This window comes from Rhinolophus ferrumequinum, chromosome 13 (genome assembly GCF_004115265.2).
Source record: "Rhinolophus ferrumequinum isolate MPI-CBG mRhiFer1 chromosome 13, mRhiFer1_v1.p, whole genome shotgun sequence".
In the NCBI taxonomy this organism is placed as follows: Eukaryota; Metazoa; Chordata; class Mammalia; order Chiroptera; family Rhinolophidae; genus Rhinolophus; species Rhinolophus ferrumequinum.
In genome coordinates, this window is record NC_046296.1 from 32173425 (window position 1) to 32192745 (window position 19321).

The 19321-nt window shown below is 30.3% G+C and overlaps 1 protein-coding gene and 1 pseudogene across 2 annotated transcripts in view; both read left to right on the forward strand.

The window, feature by feature from the left end:
- PPP4R3B (protein phosphatase 4 regulatory subunit 3B) overlaps positions 1–19321 on the forward strand; it is a 53524-nt gene that overhangs the window by 19453 nt on the left and 14750 nt on the right. For both annotated transcript variants that reach the window (XM_033124894.1, XM_033124896.1), the window contains exons 5-11: positions 3890–3967; positions 5098–5214; positions 6635–6751; positions 12158–12289; positions 13361–13463; positions 15659–15700; positions 17394–17552. In XM_033124894.1, the coding sequence (XP_032980785.1) occupies positions 3890–3967; positions 5098–5214; positions 6635–6751; positions 12158–12289; positions 13361–13463; positions 15659–15700; positions 17394–17552 (748 nt within the window). The remainder of the gene's footprint in view (positions 1–3889; positions 3968–5097; positions 5215–6634; positions 6752–12157; positions 12290–13360; positions 13464–15658; positions 15701–17393; positions 17553–19321) is intronic.
- LOC117033281 (cyclin-C-like) lies at positions 6762–9581 on the forward strand (annotated as a pseudogene).

The window sequence follows — 19321 nt, forward strand, 5'->3', positions numbered from 1 at the left end:
TTATTTTTAAAACAAATTAATGTTTTTAGATGTCTCAGTTTTAAGTATGGTAAATATTGATAAACATACATATAATAAAAGGTCTTTGGTTCCCTCACTAATTTTTAAGAATTTAGAGGGTTCCTGAGACCAAAAAGTTGAGAATCTCTGACTTAGTATTTAGTTATGAGACTCCATATTATGATACTTCCAACCATTATTCACCTATTTTCGGTATACTTTTTGTGTAATGTTTACTTCTCCAGATCATTCTTTTACCTAGCAGTTGTTTGTTATTCCACAAAATAAGTGTCAGGAAAGTTAGACTTACACATTACATTTCATTTACAATATATGGGACCTGCCTTTTAAAAATGATACAGTGCAATTCAGGGTGCCATTTCATTTCCTGGCAGAAAAACAGTTGCAGTCAGGAGATTAGAAATAGACCCATTCAATATAGTTGATGTAAAGGACCCAGTGACAGAAGCTGAAGTGGAGCTTTCAAATGACTGTTTTTGACTTAAGAAGGGTTTCCAAAACCTAGTAAATTAGTGCTTTTTAATGTTTTAAAAAATAAATTATGCAAATTAATTTATAAATATAACATTCTACATGTCATTTTATATATTTTGTGATAATTTTATTTGTGAAGGCTATAATTATATAAATCAAGTGTAGCTTTAAAAAAATAGTCTTACTCATTTCTGTTCCATGAAATGCATTCAGTGAAATAGCCAGGTACTGTGAACTACCTGTTGTTTATCTAGGGTTTACCACTTAATTATCTCTTATGTGTCAGCCATGATGCTGAATTCAATTTTCAACAGTGTGAGAAAAAATAATTAAGATTATGGCCATTGGCCTGTAAAGGCTCATTTCCTAAAGCCCTACTCTGAGATCTCCACGTAAAAATTTTGTGGCTAGGTATTAGGTATTTCCAGATGCCCTTCTGGCTCACTAGTGTACAGATCTGTAGCTTCTGAAATGAATGTCAACCTGCTGTTGCATGAGTTACATAAGGCAAATGAAAATATAAGAATTCTGTCTAACTGGACCAAAATGAGGTAATGCAAAGGTACAAAATTCCTAGCCTAAATTAGGTTAATTATCTGAGAAATTGTGTGAACGCATTCAGAGTGGTCACTGGCTCCTAGCATGTACTCGAAGATGTTGAGATTCTCTTAAGCATGATGGGGGCCTAAGATTTTAATTGGCTTGAATTTTCTAGCTAATTGCAGTTCAAAATTCCTTGTGCCCAGAATTGAGAAATATACTTAAATATGTTGACCTAAAGGCCAATAATACAGTGAGGTTATTTCCACACAGACAGCTACAGATTAAGGTCCTTTTCAGAACAGGTTTTAACTTTTCCCTTCACTAGAAATGATAGTGGACAGGTATCTAAAATGTAGACATTTTAACATATAACATGTATTTCCACTATTCCATAGATAAAAGTTGAGCTAAAAACAAACCCCATAGGATCAATGACTTAGTTCGTTTTTGACATATTTTGCATATATCAAGATTTCAGTGTCTAATTCTATTTCATCCCAATTACTACTGAAATGTGTAAAATCTTCGAACACCTTTAAGAAAACAACTGTTTGTAATAATACAATTCTTCATTTTGTTTTAGAGGTTTTTGGAACCCAGTGTAGGATTTAACATACTAAATTTTATCTTACGAGATTTGTCCCATTCTTCTGTGTGTGTGTGTCTGTGTGTGTGTGTGTGTGTGTGTGTGTGTGTGTGTGTGTCTGTCTTTTGCTTTGGTTTGTTTCAAGACCAAAGTCTACTTAGGAATCTGTCCTGTAGTTTATTTTATCTGGTGGGAGTGACAAAACCTCATTATGCAGGAGACTTGAATTCCAAATCCATCTCTGTCACTAGCTATCCTCAGGTAAGTCCACTGTTTGTACCTCAGTCTCATGAAATTTAAAATTGAACTAGGCAATCTCTAGGTAATCTCTTAAAGCCTGATCTAATTCTAAATTTCTGTGTTTACATGATTCTAAAAATGGTGACTGGGTCCTGGGTTTTGATTTTTTGGGTTTTTGTGTGTGCCTGTAAGTGATCTAAAGAGACTAGTTATAGCCTGGAGAACCAGACATTTAGAGAAAAATATTCCAACTGTATTTATGATAGGTTTTAAGCTGTCAATCAGTTTCATTAATATGTACATCGGAACAGAGTGCTTTTGTAGAATATGATCAAGAATAATGTTAGAAATCGGGGGGAAAAAAACAACCTAGAAGTCAAAGAATTCTCCTAGCAGACTATATAGTACTTGAAATTTCCTCTATTTATACTTTATGTAGTTCTGTCAGCGTGCAATTAATGAATCACATACAAAGAACTTAAATGGGAAATAGCGTTTATCAAGAATTGGAACTGTTTTCCTATGAAAATATTTTGAAAAGGTTAAAAATCTTTAGACAAAAAAAGGAAGATTTAATCTGGGAGAGTTGCAGGAAGTTAAAAATGTATTAAAAGGTACAAATGGAGGTAAATGTATACTTATTCACCAAAAACGTAATATATTCAGGTGAAAAGAATTTGGAAAAAGTGACTTGAGTAAAAGATGATTGATTACATCTGAAGTTGAACTCTCAGAAAATGGATGATGGTTCAGGTCACACACAGTGTATAAATGTCCAAAAGGAGTCAAAATAAGTAACAAAAGAAACACCATTCTAAGTCAGATTAATGAAAGGAGTTATCTCTCAGTGCTGTGTCTTTGAGTGGATGTATAGTGGGAGAACATGTTATATTCTCTATGATCACACCTAATGGTTTTCATTCATTTATTATTTTATACACACACACACACACACACACACACCACCTTATTCAGAAAGACTTTAAGGGCTTTCATAGATGATATATAGTAAGAAAGGCAGGTATTTGAGATATATCCTTTACATGTCATGGTTTGATTTTATTATGAGCCATGCAGGTATCACTATTACAAGCATTTTTAGAACATGCTACTTGAATTAAAATTAATGCAAACTATATTTCATAAAAGTGGATTTTGAAGATAATTGAAACTTTTTAAAAGCACAATTTTATTTTAGGTTGATGGAAATCTCTAAAGTAAATTTCAATATTCATGTCAATTTTTTCCTTTATAATTTAATACTACATGCTTATTATAGAAAATTGAAAAATATAGATAAGAAAAAAAAACCACTCATAATCTGTCACCAAAAGATAATAATTAACATTTTAATATTCATCCTTTCTAGACTTGAGACACAAATTCATGTTAAAAATAAGATCACACGGTACATACTCTACTATATTTTTCTGTTTGTCCTTTTAAACAGTGCTTAGAGAAATTAACACATATCCATCTTAATACTTCAGAATCATCAGTGGGAAAAGCAGTTATGGTAGTGTTTTGTTTTGAGTTATATCCTTGGGGACCACAGAACGTGTAAGACTCTCTACCAGATGTACCTAGATTAATATATTTCATGAGTTTTTGTATTTTAAAAGTCTTTTTAATTTTATCTGCCAGAATTCAGCCTCCTTTACTGCTCTACCTGTTCCATATTTGTAATTTTTCTAATCTGCTATGGACTGGTAATGAGATCTTCTAACTTGTTTGAATTAAGAGTAAATAAAACCTGACAGGAGCTAGAGAGGCTCTAAGTTAAAGTAAATGAGTTTTCATGCATGACTTCTAGAACATCTTTTTGTTTTCCAAAAAGTTCTTTATAGTTAAGGTTTCTGGTTAAATGAAATATTAATGTATATATAATAATATTGACTGGTACAGTCAAGTTTCAAAAATTATAACATGAATATATCCTGAAATTATAATTTGTGTAGAACATACAAATGAGTGTAACTTTATACTTTTGTTTGTATTTCTTACTAATTATTTTTTCTCATGTAGGAAGATGAGAAGTTTTTATCTGAAGTGTTTGCACAATTAACAGATGAGGCTACAGATGATGATAAACGGCGTGAATTGGTAAAGTATTCTTGAAATTCAAACCTTTAAAGAGTACTTACTCCTTTGGCATACAGGTCTTTAATATTGAATCTGTTAATGTAAAAGAGAGTTTTTTATAATTAGTATGACATGAAAGATATATACTTAAATTAAACTACAAATTATTATTCTCAAAGTTTCTTAAACTTACTGTTTTGTGTATTTTAGAAATTTCTTAATGGTATTTTGATGTGGGTTTTTCTCCCACATCAAAATGGTGTACCTTACAAATCCCAAAATCAGATATATCGTTCATGTTAAGACAGAACTACAAACTTGCACTTTTCATTATTGTAGATGTTCATGTTATAAAGATGCTTTTCTTTTTAAACAAGTGGTAAGGAGAATGCTTCTTAAATAAAAGAATGATAAATAATTGCTTCTTGGAAATGTTTTTTCTCTTTTGAATGTTTGTAATTACTTTTTTTGAAATATAAAACATGCTTTGGAGAAAGAAAATTGTGATTCGTGTTTACCAGCAATTTGCCTTTTTTTTAAACATTATAATCAGTTCTTGGGTTTTAAGAAGTAATGAAAGATTACTGACTTAAAATCTACCAAGTCACTTTCGTTGTATTTCTTTATTAATAGCTTACTCAATTTTCTCATTTATGAAATTAGTCTTTTTACTAATTCTGTAAATCTGTAATGCCCTTTCCAATTTTTAAAAATTAAATCATACTTCTGAAGTCTCCCTGGAAACTCAGCAACTGTTTATTATAGCGTGGTTACTATGAAAATGTATGCTCAAATTCAAAATATCTGTCTTATATGGCATTTTTACACCTTAATCATAAATTTAGAATAATGTGTGTTTGTGTGTGTGTGTGTGTGTGTGTGTGTGTCACCTGAGAGTCCACGCATAATGTGGATGCTGTAATGTGTTTAGACTTAATTGTTCAATGTTTGAGAAATAATGCAAGTTTTGCTTTTAATGGGAGGCTAGTTTCTAATAGCTTTTGTAATAGAGGTTTTGAGGAGCAAGGATACTCTGAAAAGTCAAGGTCCATGAGAATGGTGAATTCCACACTGTGGTTGATTGCATTATAGTGTGCGGCAACTTGACCTTTATGTGTGTCCATGTCTCACTGTACTTTCTAACATTACAGGTTAATTTTTTCAAGGAATTTTGTGCATTTTCTCAGACATTACAACCTCAAAACAGGGATGCATTTTTCAAAACTTTGGCAAAGTTGGGGATTCTTCCTGCTCTTGAAATTGTAATGGTAACTACACAGCTTTTTTTCATGTTTTTGAAATTGTGAATTTGTAGTAGATTTATATTAAGGATGGGAAGTATTTATTATAGTAATGCATATTGAATTTTATAATTTAAGATATGATTCACTTGATAGTGAATTACTACAAGAGTGTTTCAGTCTTCAGATTTTTATTAAGTTAAATTTATAATATTAATGTGTAATCACTTCCATATAATATGGCTTCAGGTAAATAAAAATCCTACATGTTATGATTACAAGACTATTTTCTCTTCTGTAACAATATTAAGTGTTTCATAAAAACTAACAATATCTTTTTAGACCAGTGAGTGAAGTAAGGGCAGATTGAACCAAAGGGCCTCATGCTGCAATATTGGGTTAGGGCAATGGTTCTCATATTTTTGTTTATGAGTTTTATTATATGAAAAATTAAAATTGAGAAAATTTTCAATATTTAATTCATTTTAAGATAATAATCCATTATATGTTAACATAAATGATATAACTTTTATGAAAAAATAATTTTTCCAAAACAAAAATATTTCATGAAAGACTGGCATTGTTTCACTTTTTTTGTCAATCCCTTTAATGTCTGGTTTAATCAATAGCTAGAGCATCTGTGTTTTAATTTGTTGTGATATCACATGTCTTGTAGCCTCTGGAGATATCCACTGAATTTGCGATAGATTGAAAGTGAAAAAGGCTAATGATGCCTTAGTATTATTTATTATTATAAAAATAGTTTTCATACTGTTCCTGAAAAGTCTTAGACCCCTCATCAAGATTCTCTGGACCACACGAGGAGATCTGCTGAGTTCAGAGAATGTTTTCAGAATCACCTGGAGATTTTGTAACAAATCATGTATCCTTCACGTGTTGAAGGGGGAAAAGCATTCAGGAGGATCACTACCTTAGAAACCTAAGTTTTGGAAAAGAGGGAAAATGCCCAAAGTGTTTTCAAAAGCATCCCCTATTAGGAGAGTCATAAAAGAGAGAATCAGTTATTAAGGTGTAAAGTAACTGGCAAATCCAGGACCAAAGACAGATTCTGGAACGTTTTGAAGTTTTAACTAGGAGACATCATTCACATTTTTGCATATAATTAAATCAAGAACTCTTCCCTCCAACCCCCGCCCCCCCAAAAAAAAACTTGTTACAGCATTTGTAAGGCATTGCTTTATAATCCTGCACTGATTCTTATTTTTAAATTCTCTGAATATTTATATTTGTATTGGTAAAAATCTGGCTGAAACTAATCCAGCCGCCTAAATGAAAAGGAAGGAAAGGCTGGAGAGGGTATATATTTTGATTCCAGTGCAATTAAATCCAAAAAGTAAGAGGTGTACATAATTTTGGAAAAGAAAAGGAAAACACAAGTATAACTTCTGTTAACAATCTCTAAGTAACCTATTTTTCCTTTTATCAGGGCATGGATGATTTGCAAGTCAGATCGGCTGCTACAGATATATTTTCTTATCTAGTAGAGTTTAGTCCATCCATGGTCCGAGAATTTGTAATGCAAGAAGCCCAGCAGAGTGACGATGTAAGTAATAATGCTCTGGTTCTGTGTGAATTACCTGTAAAGTAGTGTTTGCAAATTATCAAGAGGAAAGGCATAGCCATAATCTTAATCTATTATAAAACAAAATAATAGATTTCTGATCATTTGCAGACCCAGAATATGTGCCAATTGATTTGTATTGTATTCGACTGGCAATTGGATTGATTGTAAAAAAAAACAAAAAAAAAAAAACAGATTATCACGGAATGAAATTCTTACATGTTGGTCTTTTAAAAAGTTCCAAATACTAATGAAATATAATTTCAAGCCCATATGTCTGGACTTACCTAGTATCACTAAGAAGTTAACTTTCACTTGTTCAAATGTGTACTTTTCTTTTTTTTTTTTTAGTGGGATGAATGTTTAATAATGAGACCAATGTTACAGTTTCCCACTTTAGAAATATTTATACTTTCCCCTTAAACTAATTTTAAGACAAAATGAACATATATAACGGTAATTTAAAGGACTCTTTCTTGTATTAAATGTATTTCAGTGTTTAGAAAATAGCTAAAATACAATTATGTCCCTTCTTAAAGGTTTTGAATCCCAGTGTTACCTTTATCCTTGTATGAGTTACTAGTAAATAAAAGTGGTTTTATGTTTAATCTCTTAACTTAGATTTCTATGTCTATGTTTGATAGATATTTCCTTTTTTTTTTTTTTAAGTTTTATTAAGAATCAGTTTGGGCTTATGGTATAGTTTAGGCTGTAGAAAGAAATAGAAGACATATTTTGTGTTAAGTATATTTTAAGGTTTTTTTAAAACCCCCAAAATACTAAATCTGACTTTAAAGAAATAAATAACCTAGTTTATCTCACTGTTGACGTTCTGATCTTAGTGCCATCCTTTACAAAAGATAACTTAGAAATTAACACTCAGTATTTTATCCTTAGTGATGTGTGTGATGAAAAGTATTCATCATAAAATCTCTCAGACCATGAGAAGAGTAAACTACTAACTTTAAGAATTCTTAACTTTTAAAGCTTTTGTTTTCATTAGAAACATTGTTTACATTTAATTGATGCATGAAACTTAGAAAAGTTACTGATTTTTAACTATAAAAAGTCCCTTTCTCAATTTATCTTTTTCTTACAATCACAGTCATCAAGGCCTTTCATTTCCCTGAATTTTTTGCTATCTAGCAATTCTATAATGAAAAATGTTTTGTTGCCTCAAAATAATATTTAGCCCACAAAAAAGGATAAATTGCAATTTTTTTAATTTTCAAGATTAAGGATTCTATATGCTGAATTCTATATTGGGTTAGTGGCAACTTTTAAAACGAAAAATAAATAATTTACATGTTTAGTCATTGGGCAGTTGAAATTTTGATGTTCCTTTAAAATAAATGCACAGCATTCAAACTTCTAATACTATAGAACAAACTTGGTTTTAGGAACATAGATTAAAATATAACATGTGTTGAGACACAAGGAAATATTTACATTTTTTACTATACTCATTATTTCTATCCAAGCTGGAAGAGTAGATTTTGCAGTAATTACTGTCTTTTTTGTTATGCCACAGATTTCACATTTTTATTCTAATGGCCTTTGAAACATCCAGTAAAAACTTATTTTAGAACCTAACTGGATAAGTAATACAGCTCTTACTGAACTACTTGTTTTGGCAGGTATTTTAACTGTATTTCTCACTCAGGAATAAATTCTTTTTTTTTCTTTTAAGGTATAATAGCATTGGGGTTATTTCTTTTTAATTTTTTATGTAAGTGTAGTTGGTTGGGTTTTTTTTTTTTAAGAGTCCATGTTTTTATTTTTAAAGGACTTTCAAAGATACTTTTAAATGTTCCATACTGAAATATTTATAAAATTATATATACGGAATTTGCTTCAAAATAATTCTGGAGAGTGAAATTTGCCATAATAAGCAATTGAGGAGCGTGGTTACTCCGCGGGCTGGTCAGTCTATGGTTGCTCAGCAGGTCGCTCTGTCGGCTGGTGCTTTTTTATCAGGGCAAGCTGTGTTCCATGGCACAGCTCTAATTATTTGCAACGGATTTTGATAAACAAGATCTGTTGAAGGAATATCAAAAAAAGTTTCTCAGAAGAATATTGGAAGTTACGTACAGTTTTTACAAACGTTATCCAAGCATTAGGTGAACATCTTAAATTAAGACATGTTATCACCACTGCTACAGTCTATTTCAAGTGGTTCTATGCCAGATACTCTCTAAAAGGTATAGATCCTGTATTAATGGCTCCTACATGTGTGTTTTTGGCATCCAAAGTAGAGGAATTTGAAGTAGTCTCAAATACAAAATTGATTTCTGCTACTACTTCTGTATTAAAAACTAGATTTTCATATGCCTTTCCAAAGGAATTTCCTTGTAGGTTTAAACCATATATTAGAATGTGAATTCTGTCTTTTACAACTAATGGATTGTTGCTTGATAGTATATCCACCATATAGACCTTTCCTCCACTATGTGCAGGACATTGGCCAAGGAAACATGTTGCTTCCTCTTGCATGGAGGATAGTGAATGATACTCCAGAACGGATCTTTGCCTACTGTATCCTCCTTTCATGATAGCTTTAGCTTGCCTACATGTAGCCTGTGTTGCAGAGCAGAAAGATCCAGACAGTGGTCTGCTGAGCTTTCTGTGGATATGGAGATGATTTTGGAAATAATCAGGGTTATTTTAAAACTATATGAGCAATGGAAGAATTTTGATGAGAAAAGAAATGGCAACTATTCTTAGAAAGATGCCGAAATCAAAACTTACTGCAAACAGTGAAGGAGAGCAGGGTCCAAATGGGAGTCAGAACTCTAGCTACAGCCAACCTTAAAACATTCCGAAGAATTCCGTAATGGATCAGTTGGAAATAAACCACTGGACAAATTTCAGTAATGCCTTCAGTGCAACACAAATAAAAATGAATAGCTTGTTTCTGTCAAGCATATTGGGAAGTGATTTTATTTTTGCAAAGTTTTTCCTTACATAATTTGATTCTAGTACATAATTGATTAAAACACCTTGATTATAAAAGTTTAGAAAGGTTCTAAGGGGACCTACAGACAGACATTTCAAAATTAATAGCTCTTGATTAGTATAATTTTTTAAATTTGGAAAATATAAATTGTAGCTTTTTATTCAGCCTGGAAACATGAAGCATATTTTGTTTAAAATTCTCTTTGGTCACTGAAAGACCCAAAAAGGACATAGTCAAATATATGAGGGGTTTTTTTTCCCCCTCCTTAAGTTAAACTTTAAAACTGTATTTAAGAAATCAAAATCCTGGAAGATTTTGGTAATGATATTGATAATTTCAGGGAAAGTAATCAAGTATCTATTGATTTAAAAGTGTATTTTATTCAGTAGTTTAATATCTTGCCATGGAAGATACTAGCACAGCCTAGCAGAGAAGTGCAATATGTGCAGCATACTTCGACGTTTTCAAAATTATACTAATTCCATAACCATTTTGAAATGCTGTGCAAACTTTTTTTTAAAATCCTACATAAAGTTATTTGCATTTATTCACTGTTAATCAGGCATTTTGAAATTGAATAAAACACCATAATATGGTTGAAATTTGGTAACATTTTTAGTGTTAATTTTTACTCTACTGTAAAGTTTTTATATGACATATGCACCCTAGTTTATTTTTGTGTCTTAGTGTGGATTTACAAATTTATTACAGGAATCTTGAGCCAGGAACACAATCAGGTTTCAGACCAGTTTGATACTGGCTGTTCTTAATTCTCATATGAGCGTAGGACTTAAGACTAACTGTTAAGTTGGTGGAACTGCGTCGTCTGTGGAATTTAATAAATTAATCATTTTCTTCAGACTTGAAAGAGAGTGATAAATAAAATTTGTAGTTATAGAATATTGATGTACAATTTAAGGGTTAATTTTTTTTATAAATCAGTTGTGAACAATGAGTTATTAAACATTAACTTCAGTATAAAACTGCAAAAATAAAAAAAAAACATTCTCCAGCTTAAAAAAAAAAAGAAATTTGTCATAATAAGTTAAAAAAATACGTAAGTTAATCTCTTTGGGTTGGTTATTTAATATTTTGTATTGAACATAACACATTTTATTTCTTAAAATTGTATCTTTTTTTTAACTTTTTATTTTGAATTAAATACCATAGTATTGTTTTGAAGAAAGTTCACTGGCTGACACCTTTTTGTAATATCTGAACATTTTCTATGAGGTATACTTGACTGAACACACCAGAATAAGAAACCGCAGCAGATGAATGTAGAATCAATCTGCTCTTTTCCCTCTAATTGAAATAAGGTTTGGGTCTGGACTTATTAATGTAACTCTGTGAATTTTATTTCGTAATTCCCCTTTGAAAAAAATTTTGTTCTGTCTCTATTGCCATGATAGAATTGATTTATGGGTGTTCGAATTTTGAAACATGATAGAGGGTGGGATTCTTATTTTAAGCAGTTGCTTATTATAAGTTGCTTTGACATAGTTTTGTTGGTTCTTTATTGCATTTAAGTTCACAAAAAACTTCACAGGGAATATTATTTTTGAATAACACAGTATATTAAGTTTGAGATGGGCCAGCAAAACAAAATAATGATAAAAAGTGCTTTATACTGAAACTTTATTACTTTACAGAATTCTCCCCACTTAAGATATTTATCTTCATTCCATGCAGTTCCCTTATTTCATCTCCTTCAGTTACTACCTTTCTTCTCCCAATAATAAACATATTTTTAAGTCCACTGAGTTAATGTCAAAACTTTTTTCTTTCTTATGAACAATCACTTTGTATCCTAATTTAATGCTCAAGATTTCTACTTTAAAAATACAAGCAGGAGACAATTTGTTTCTGCAAGCTGCTTTGTGGCTCTTTAAGACCCAAGAGCATGTTACTAATACAATAATAAATCTATTGGCATTGAATTATTACATAACATAATGTGCATCCTCTCGTCTCCTGTGGAGAGTTGTATACTGGGTTATTTTTCCTGAGTTTGTTGATAGAAAGGATTTTCTCATTAGAAGTTGAGATAAGCTATGTTTTGTGATCGCATGATGTGTGATCTTGCTTGTTTAGTCAGCTTCTAAATTCATACCTGACACTGAAACCTAGAATGAGAATGTTAGACGCTCCAGTGAACAAGAATCACTAGTAAATGATTTTGTTTTCCTTTTCCCTATATTGATGGTATCGTAAGCTGTAGCATGCTCTTCCTTTTTTTCTTTAGGGTTTTTTTTTTTTTTTCACTGTAATATTTTTATAGAACTTTGGAAAACATTAGAAAGAAAAAAAGTTTAAATAAATAAGTTCATCTATTCTTTGGGGTATTTTTCTTTATGATTTTGATTTTGTTCTTTCAGCTGGTATATTTATCTTATATTGAAACCAGGTCTAATGGAAACGTTTTCTTTCAGGATATCCTCCTCATTAATGTAGTAATTGAACAAATGATCTGTGATACTGACCCTGAGCTAGGAGGTGCTGTTCAGTTAATGGGACTTCTTCGTACTCTAATTGATCCAGAGAACATGCTGGCTACAACTAATGTAAGAAATTACTCTGAAATAAAAAGCATTTTTATCTAATTAGTTTTAAATTATTTTATATATAATAATTATGCATAAGTATATAAATTCTATGTAGATATAAGATTTTTGAAAATTACAGTTTTAAAAAACAATACACAAATACTTAAGTATTTGTACACTTGGTATTCAAGTAGCAACGTATTCCTGTAGCAGTTCACGGGGGCAAAATACAATATTGTAATCTGTTAAGATCTTAGTGAAATGTTAGCACTTCTATTTAGGGCCTTTGTATGCCTTCTTTAAAATTAACATTCAATAACGTGAATTATACTGAAGTATACACTTAACAATGGTTAAGATGGTAAATTTTATGGTTTTTATCATCATAAAAAAAGAAAATATATGCTGAATTATCTCCACTTCACAGTAAAAGATGTCAAAAAAAAGGATTTATTCCAGAGTATTAATAGTGATTGTCTCAAAATAATGGAATATTTTTCCTTTATAAAATTCCCTTATATTTAGAGAACACGTATAGTATTTTTAAATCATTGCAAGTTAATGGTATCAGTTGTATAAAAAATAGTAGCCCAGAAAATCAAAAAGCATTGTTTCCCAAATTTTCAAGTAATAGATTTGAAAAAAATTTTAAATAGATCGAAATTCTATCCTGTTTCTGGTAGCTTTATAAATCAATTTGGTGGTTTTCAAATTTGGATACATTGTGAAATCTGGGATTTCAAATTTTAAGCAGTTATGTTGCTCTCACATTGCTTGATAGATTGAGTCTTCATTGCATTTCAGATCACAAGCATATTTGGGAAAAAAGCATTCTGAGTAATTTTTTTCAGAAAAACTTTCTATAATACTGTCTGATCTTTTTCATTTTTAAATTGAATTTGTAATGTGAAATAGATTTGATTTTTAAATTCTGCAGAAATATAAGGTTAAGTTGAATATAACTAAATTTTTTTGTTCTTTCACAATATCTTAAAGTATGTTGTTTGTGTATGACCCACACTTCTAATTCTTAAATATGTTTTATTAATTATAAAGATAATAAAGTATTTTTTAAATTCTGTGTTTCAGAAAACTGAAAAAAGTGAATTTTTAAATTTCTTCTACATCCATTGTATGCATGTCCTCACAGCACCACTTTTGACCAATACTTCAGAAGACAAATGTGAAAAGGGTAGGGTATCTTACTTACCTGCTTATTATTTCTATTTTTTAAAGAGTAAAATAAGTATTATAACTAACAGACTGTTTACTTGGTGCTTTATATGAGAAGGAAATCACTGCTGAAATTTAAACTGCAATGTAAAATCATGATTTTCTTTCTGAGTGTCTATGTTAGAGAATGATATAGAAAATGAGGCAAAAAGTAATAAACCTTGAGGAACAGAGATATACACACTTAGTAAAAGAAGATTGTTCCCAAAATTGTTAGAGTTGATATCTACAGTAAGAGCAAACAGTATATTGCCTATATTAGAAAATCCAAGGATACCATCATTTTGGAGAACAATTTGGCAGTACAGTAAAAGTTCTCCAATTTTACTACATAAGGATGGGGAAATGGATGGGGTTAATCAAAAAAGTTGGTTAAAGCAGAGAACAGTTTAAAAAAATAAGCTCTTTATAAGCATTTACTCTAAACGCTGACTCATTTGCTCATATATTGTACAGGGTCAAGGCTTTTTATTTTTAATATGTGTTTTTTATTGTATTTCCATATTTTTTGTGTAAACTATACTTATAATTAATCAGCTACAGTTTCTGGTTTCAGTCTATTAAAGTGGAGTGAAAACCTAAAAATACTTTAAAAGCAATCTGAATACAGGTTTTATGTACTTCCCATTAAGTAGTCAGTTGTGTATATCTGATTTGGCAACGGTTTTTTTATTGAGTTCTGTATTGTCTTTATTATGTAATATATACTGTATTTCATCAGTGCAATATTTAAATTAGTAATCATACTAACAAATATAACTAACTAGCATAAACAAAGCATTAACTCTGATCAGAATACAACTCAACTTCTGAAATAAGATATGTGTGGGACATATTCTCTGAGACTGTTGGTTAATTTGTTGAGTAAGTTAAGAAGTCAGTAAAGAGAATGTCTACTAAACTAATTAAGTTGTAGAATGGGCAGACCTGCATAATACCATCAGTTCCATTTCTGAGTATACATCCTAGGGAACATTTATGCATACGCATGACAGGTACAAGAGTTACATTTTTCGTGGTAGGAAAAAAAGTGTCATATTTGTTTAATGGAATACTATATAGAAGTTAAAAATAATAGAATTTTGATATAGCATCTGACTAGTTCTCAAAAATAGAAAATTGAATGGGTAAAACACATCACAGAATGTTTTATTTATATGAATTAAAATAAATGCATTTTTAACATTAATTTTAAAATAAAACACTTCCAGCATACAGAAATGTTTAGGTAATAGTATAACAGTCACCCATATACTTTCTGTTGGCACTATCAAAACTAACTGGCCATAGTTTTTTCAGACTTTTTTTTTTTTTAAAGAAAATTACAGATGTTATTGGAGTTTTCTGTGTACCCCTTCACGTTCTCATTTCACACCACCCTTTCCTCAAAGAATGCTGAATCTGAAGTTTATAACCCCTATGTTTGTTTATATTATTATGACATATATAATGTATTATTTTTCATGTTTTCAAACTTGATATTCATTGACTTCCATTCTGCAATTTTTTTTCTTTCTACCCACTGCTTTTTTTGAGATCTGTCCATATTGATACCTAGAGTTCTTATTTATTTTTAACTCTTATATAGTATTCTCTTACATGAGTATGCTGTAATTTAGCCATTCTGCTTCTAATATACATTTAAATTGTTTCCAGCTTTTTGCTATTACAAACAATGATCCAGTATACATTCTTGTGTTTCACTACACGAATGTGCCCCAAGATATGTGCTGATAAATTGGGGCTTATAATGTTCCATTTATTTTAGTTTTTAAAAAGTTCAAAGACTAACTCACTTATTAACATGTGTGTTATTCTGGAAATTAAGAAATTCCTGTATACAGAGACATATCCTAATTGTTGGAGGATGACTAAGAGAGGATAAAAGAAGATATATCAGTCTTATTTCTGGTTGTAATCTCACTATTTTATCAGAATATATATAATATTGCCTTTTAATAATTCCTCATCTGAATCCGATACTATAAAAGCTTGTAGGTAGAAGTATAATATTTGACTGAAGCAACTAATTTTTAATGGTAATTATGCAGGTAAAATGAGATTATGATCAAAGATGTGCTTTGTATATTGTACTGCTAGGGAAATGTGAGATATTATTACTGAAGTAACTGATTTTTAAATTTTTTTTATTAGATAATATAGTTGGATCTAATAAAAACAGCACGATTTGTCCTGGTAAGTATCAATTCTTATTTTATGAACTAATGCAAATTACAAACTTTTTCCTATTCAGAATATAATGCATTTGTACAAGACTAAGACAGGTATATTTTCAACAAAAACAAAATCCAAAAAACATTCACTGTTTTCTTTATTATAAAGAAAAAATTCCACTTTCACCAATATAAGATGGAAGACATTTGGAATTTTGTTTTTGGTTTTTCCTATATATTTAGAACTTGTTTTCTGACTTTTTAAGAAGACAGCTTAACATTGAGGATTTAGTTCATTCTTATTTTTGAAATGTAGTAAACTAAGGCCAATTAGGAACCGGTATTCATGACAGCCTTATGTTTTGTTTGTTAAGTATTGTTTGTTAAGTATCGTTTATGAATCTGAGTGTAAATACTGTTACTTTTACTCGTAGCATGCATACCGGCTATGAGCCGGTAGTATGGAAAATGTGCACGTGTGCACCTATTGTCCTGTCTTTTCTACCAGACTCATAAACGCTATAGGAAAGCCAGTTTCAAATAAGGAGACAGTTCAGTTACTGGGTAAATTGGAGATATGAGTCCATTTCATGTCCAAATTTGGGAAAGTGACAGCAAGATGTTTAATTAACACTGTAGATCATTGTTACAAAATCTTTTGTAAATAAAATTTGGGAATTGAACTAAAAGAATTTGTTTTTAATGGAAGGGATTAATTCAAATATTGGCTGTGATACTGGCTGTTACACAAATTGGTCTGGAGCAAGTAAAACTGTTTACTTGCATTTAAAGTATAAAAGATCTTTGAAATACCAAAATTATATTTCGTATATTTAATGGTCATTCTGTTAAAATAATGTTAATTTATTCATGATAACAACATAGTTGCACAAAATACCTGTAATCTTGAAAAATAAAACCTTTGGACTAGATGATGTCGATTACTTTTTCTATTCTATAAGACTGTGATTCCAAAATTTGCTCACAGTTTAATATTTCTTTGTCTAAAGCATTTGTAATAGGTTTGGGTAATTACCTATATAAATCCTTGACATATATTCAATTTTGAAGTTCAGTAAGCAGTTTGAAATCATTCCATGAATGTATAAACCAAAACCTCTTGAGGAAAAAAAGCTAGTGTATTTCAGTAGGCCTCTCATGGATATCTCATGGTTTGATGTTAAAAAAATATTACTGTAATGTTTTTCACTTGATATTGAAGTAGCCAAAAATGTCCTTTTCTTAAAAATGTCTTTAAAGAAAGCATATTAATTTTTCTTGGAAAATTTGCATTGTACCACTTTAGGCAAAAAGTTTGAGGTACTTCCTCTTTATGGTGGACCCTTTTATAGATTTATTAATAATAATAATGAAAGCATGTATTAAGGAAACATTACAAAGAAAATCTCAATGCATTGAGGGTTTTATTAGCATGTTTGTAGATTTTTATTGAGGTTTTTTTTTCCCTCTTAACATTATTAAATATTTTATATAAGAGCCTTAGAAAAGTATCTATTTACTAGGTAAAACTACAAATACTTCTGGAGAGTCTGCCTAATGAAAAAGTAAAAATCTGTAGCTTCTTTAATTGATATAAAAATGAGGAGGAAATACAATTTTACTTGTGCTCTAAAATATAGAATGCAAGCTTTATTCTCTTTGTTTAGATGTGTTACAGTATTTATTTTATTTTCATGTGATGACTTTTTTTGTAGATAATTATCAAACAGCACAGCTGCTTGCCTTAATTTTAGAGCTACTCACATTTTGTGTGGAACATCACACATATCACATAAAAAACTATATTATGAATAAGGACTTGCTAAGAAGAGTCTTGGTCTTGATGAATTCAAAGCATACTTTCCTGGCCTTGTGTAAGTAACAATTTAAATGAAGAGTCTTATAAAATGTTTTAAGGAACAACATTTATAATAGAGATAAAAGCCAAAGAAACCCATGTGAATTTATTTATTTTAAGCCGTATATATGCTAGTAAAGAGATGATTGTGAGAAGTACTAATCTTTTCTTTAAAGGATAAGAAGAATAGGTCATAGTGCTTACCCTCATTTGCTCACATTTAGATTCAGTTAGCTTAATTGAAATGATACCATGTACGATGACAGCATTTCACTAAGAGAACCAGTCCTGCTTTCTTTTACATCTGCTTCCTCAAGCTGTCATTTAGTAGTGACTCTATATTTTTGAGATATGGTCCCTGATGTTTTTGTGTAACACAGGTTATTTATTGAACTTGTGTAGTATTTGTTCTAATGTTGATTTTTGACAAACTATACACTTTTCTTTCCTCTTCATAATTTCACCTGAAAATAAAGACAAATAAGCCTCCTTTTCCTTCCAAATAAAAAGAGCTCTGTGGGGTTTTTTCTGAGCATAAAAATTATAGTTAAAATTTAAGCATTTCACTTGATGTGTTAGAGAAAAGGTTAATCTCCCTACTACTTCTTTTATTTTTAAGCTCTTAAAGTAGCCATTGTTAACTGCCCGCACTATTTCTTTTCCATTCCTTTTCCATATTTGTACAAATTTACATGAACATATTCACACACAACAGTTTTTTTGGTTTTATTTTTACAAAAACAGGATTATACTAGCATACTTCCCAGTTTCTTAATATTCCTCTATTGGATGTGGTGTGAACCAGTTTTTTTTCCCTTAAACATAGTTGAGTTACGTTTCCTAGAGTGGCTCTTCCACAATTTATTTCACCGTTCTCTAATACATGGATTACAAGATTGTTCTGGTATTTTGCCACTCTAAACAACACTGTGGGAAATAGCCTAGTATGTACGTAAATATCTTAAGTACTGGGTTATTTATTTCCATAGGCTAGATCCCCAATAATGGACAAAATGTTTATTATTAATATATCCTTTTAAATTTTAATTTAACATAGAGCCTCCAGATTACTTTCGCAAAAGATTGAAGCACTTGATAGTCTTCTACCACTCAACGTTAATGGGCTTTTTTAAATATTGTCAAGCTGATGATGGAAAATGTATTCCATTTATGTTTTAATTTACATTTTCCTTGACAACATTTTTTATATTTTAGTGCTTTTGCATTTTACCTGTTGCGAATTGCCTATTTTTTTCTTAGAGCTCTTTTCATATTAGAGATACTAACAGTTTATCACGTTTGAGGATAAAAATGTCTCAGTTTCATTTGTCTTTTCTCTTTACCTTCATTTATGGTATTGTTTCCCACATGACTATTTTAAAATTCTTATGTCTCTTTTCTTTTTATGGCTTTTGGGTTTTTTGTTTTGCTTAGGAAACTCTCCTGTGTCCTAAGATTATACACGTATTCTCAATTTTCTGATAATATTTTTGTCATTTTTTAAATTTATATTAGGTTGGTGCAAAAGTAATTGCAGTTTAAAACGTTAAAAATTGGAAAAACCACAATTACTTTAGCACTAACCCAATGTATGTAATACATTTATATATGTAACACATTAAAAATTTTTTTGCATATGATTAAAGTGAGAGTATAGCTTTTTCTCTTCTAGATAGATAGCCAGTTGTGCCAACACCTTTATTAAATAAACTATATTTTTCTTTACTGGATGAAAATATCACTTTTGTTATATAGTAAGTTACCATGTATACTTGTGTCTTACTT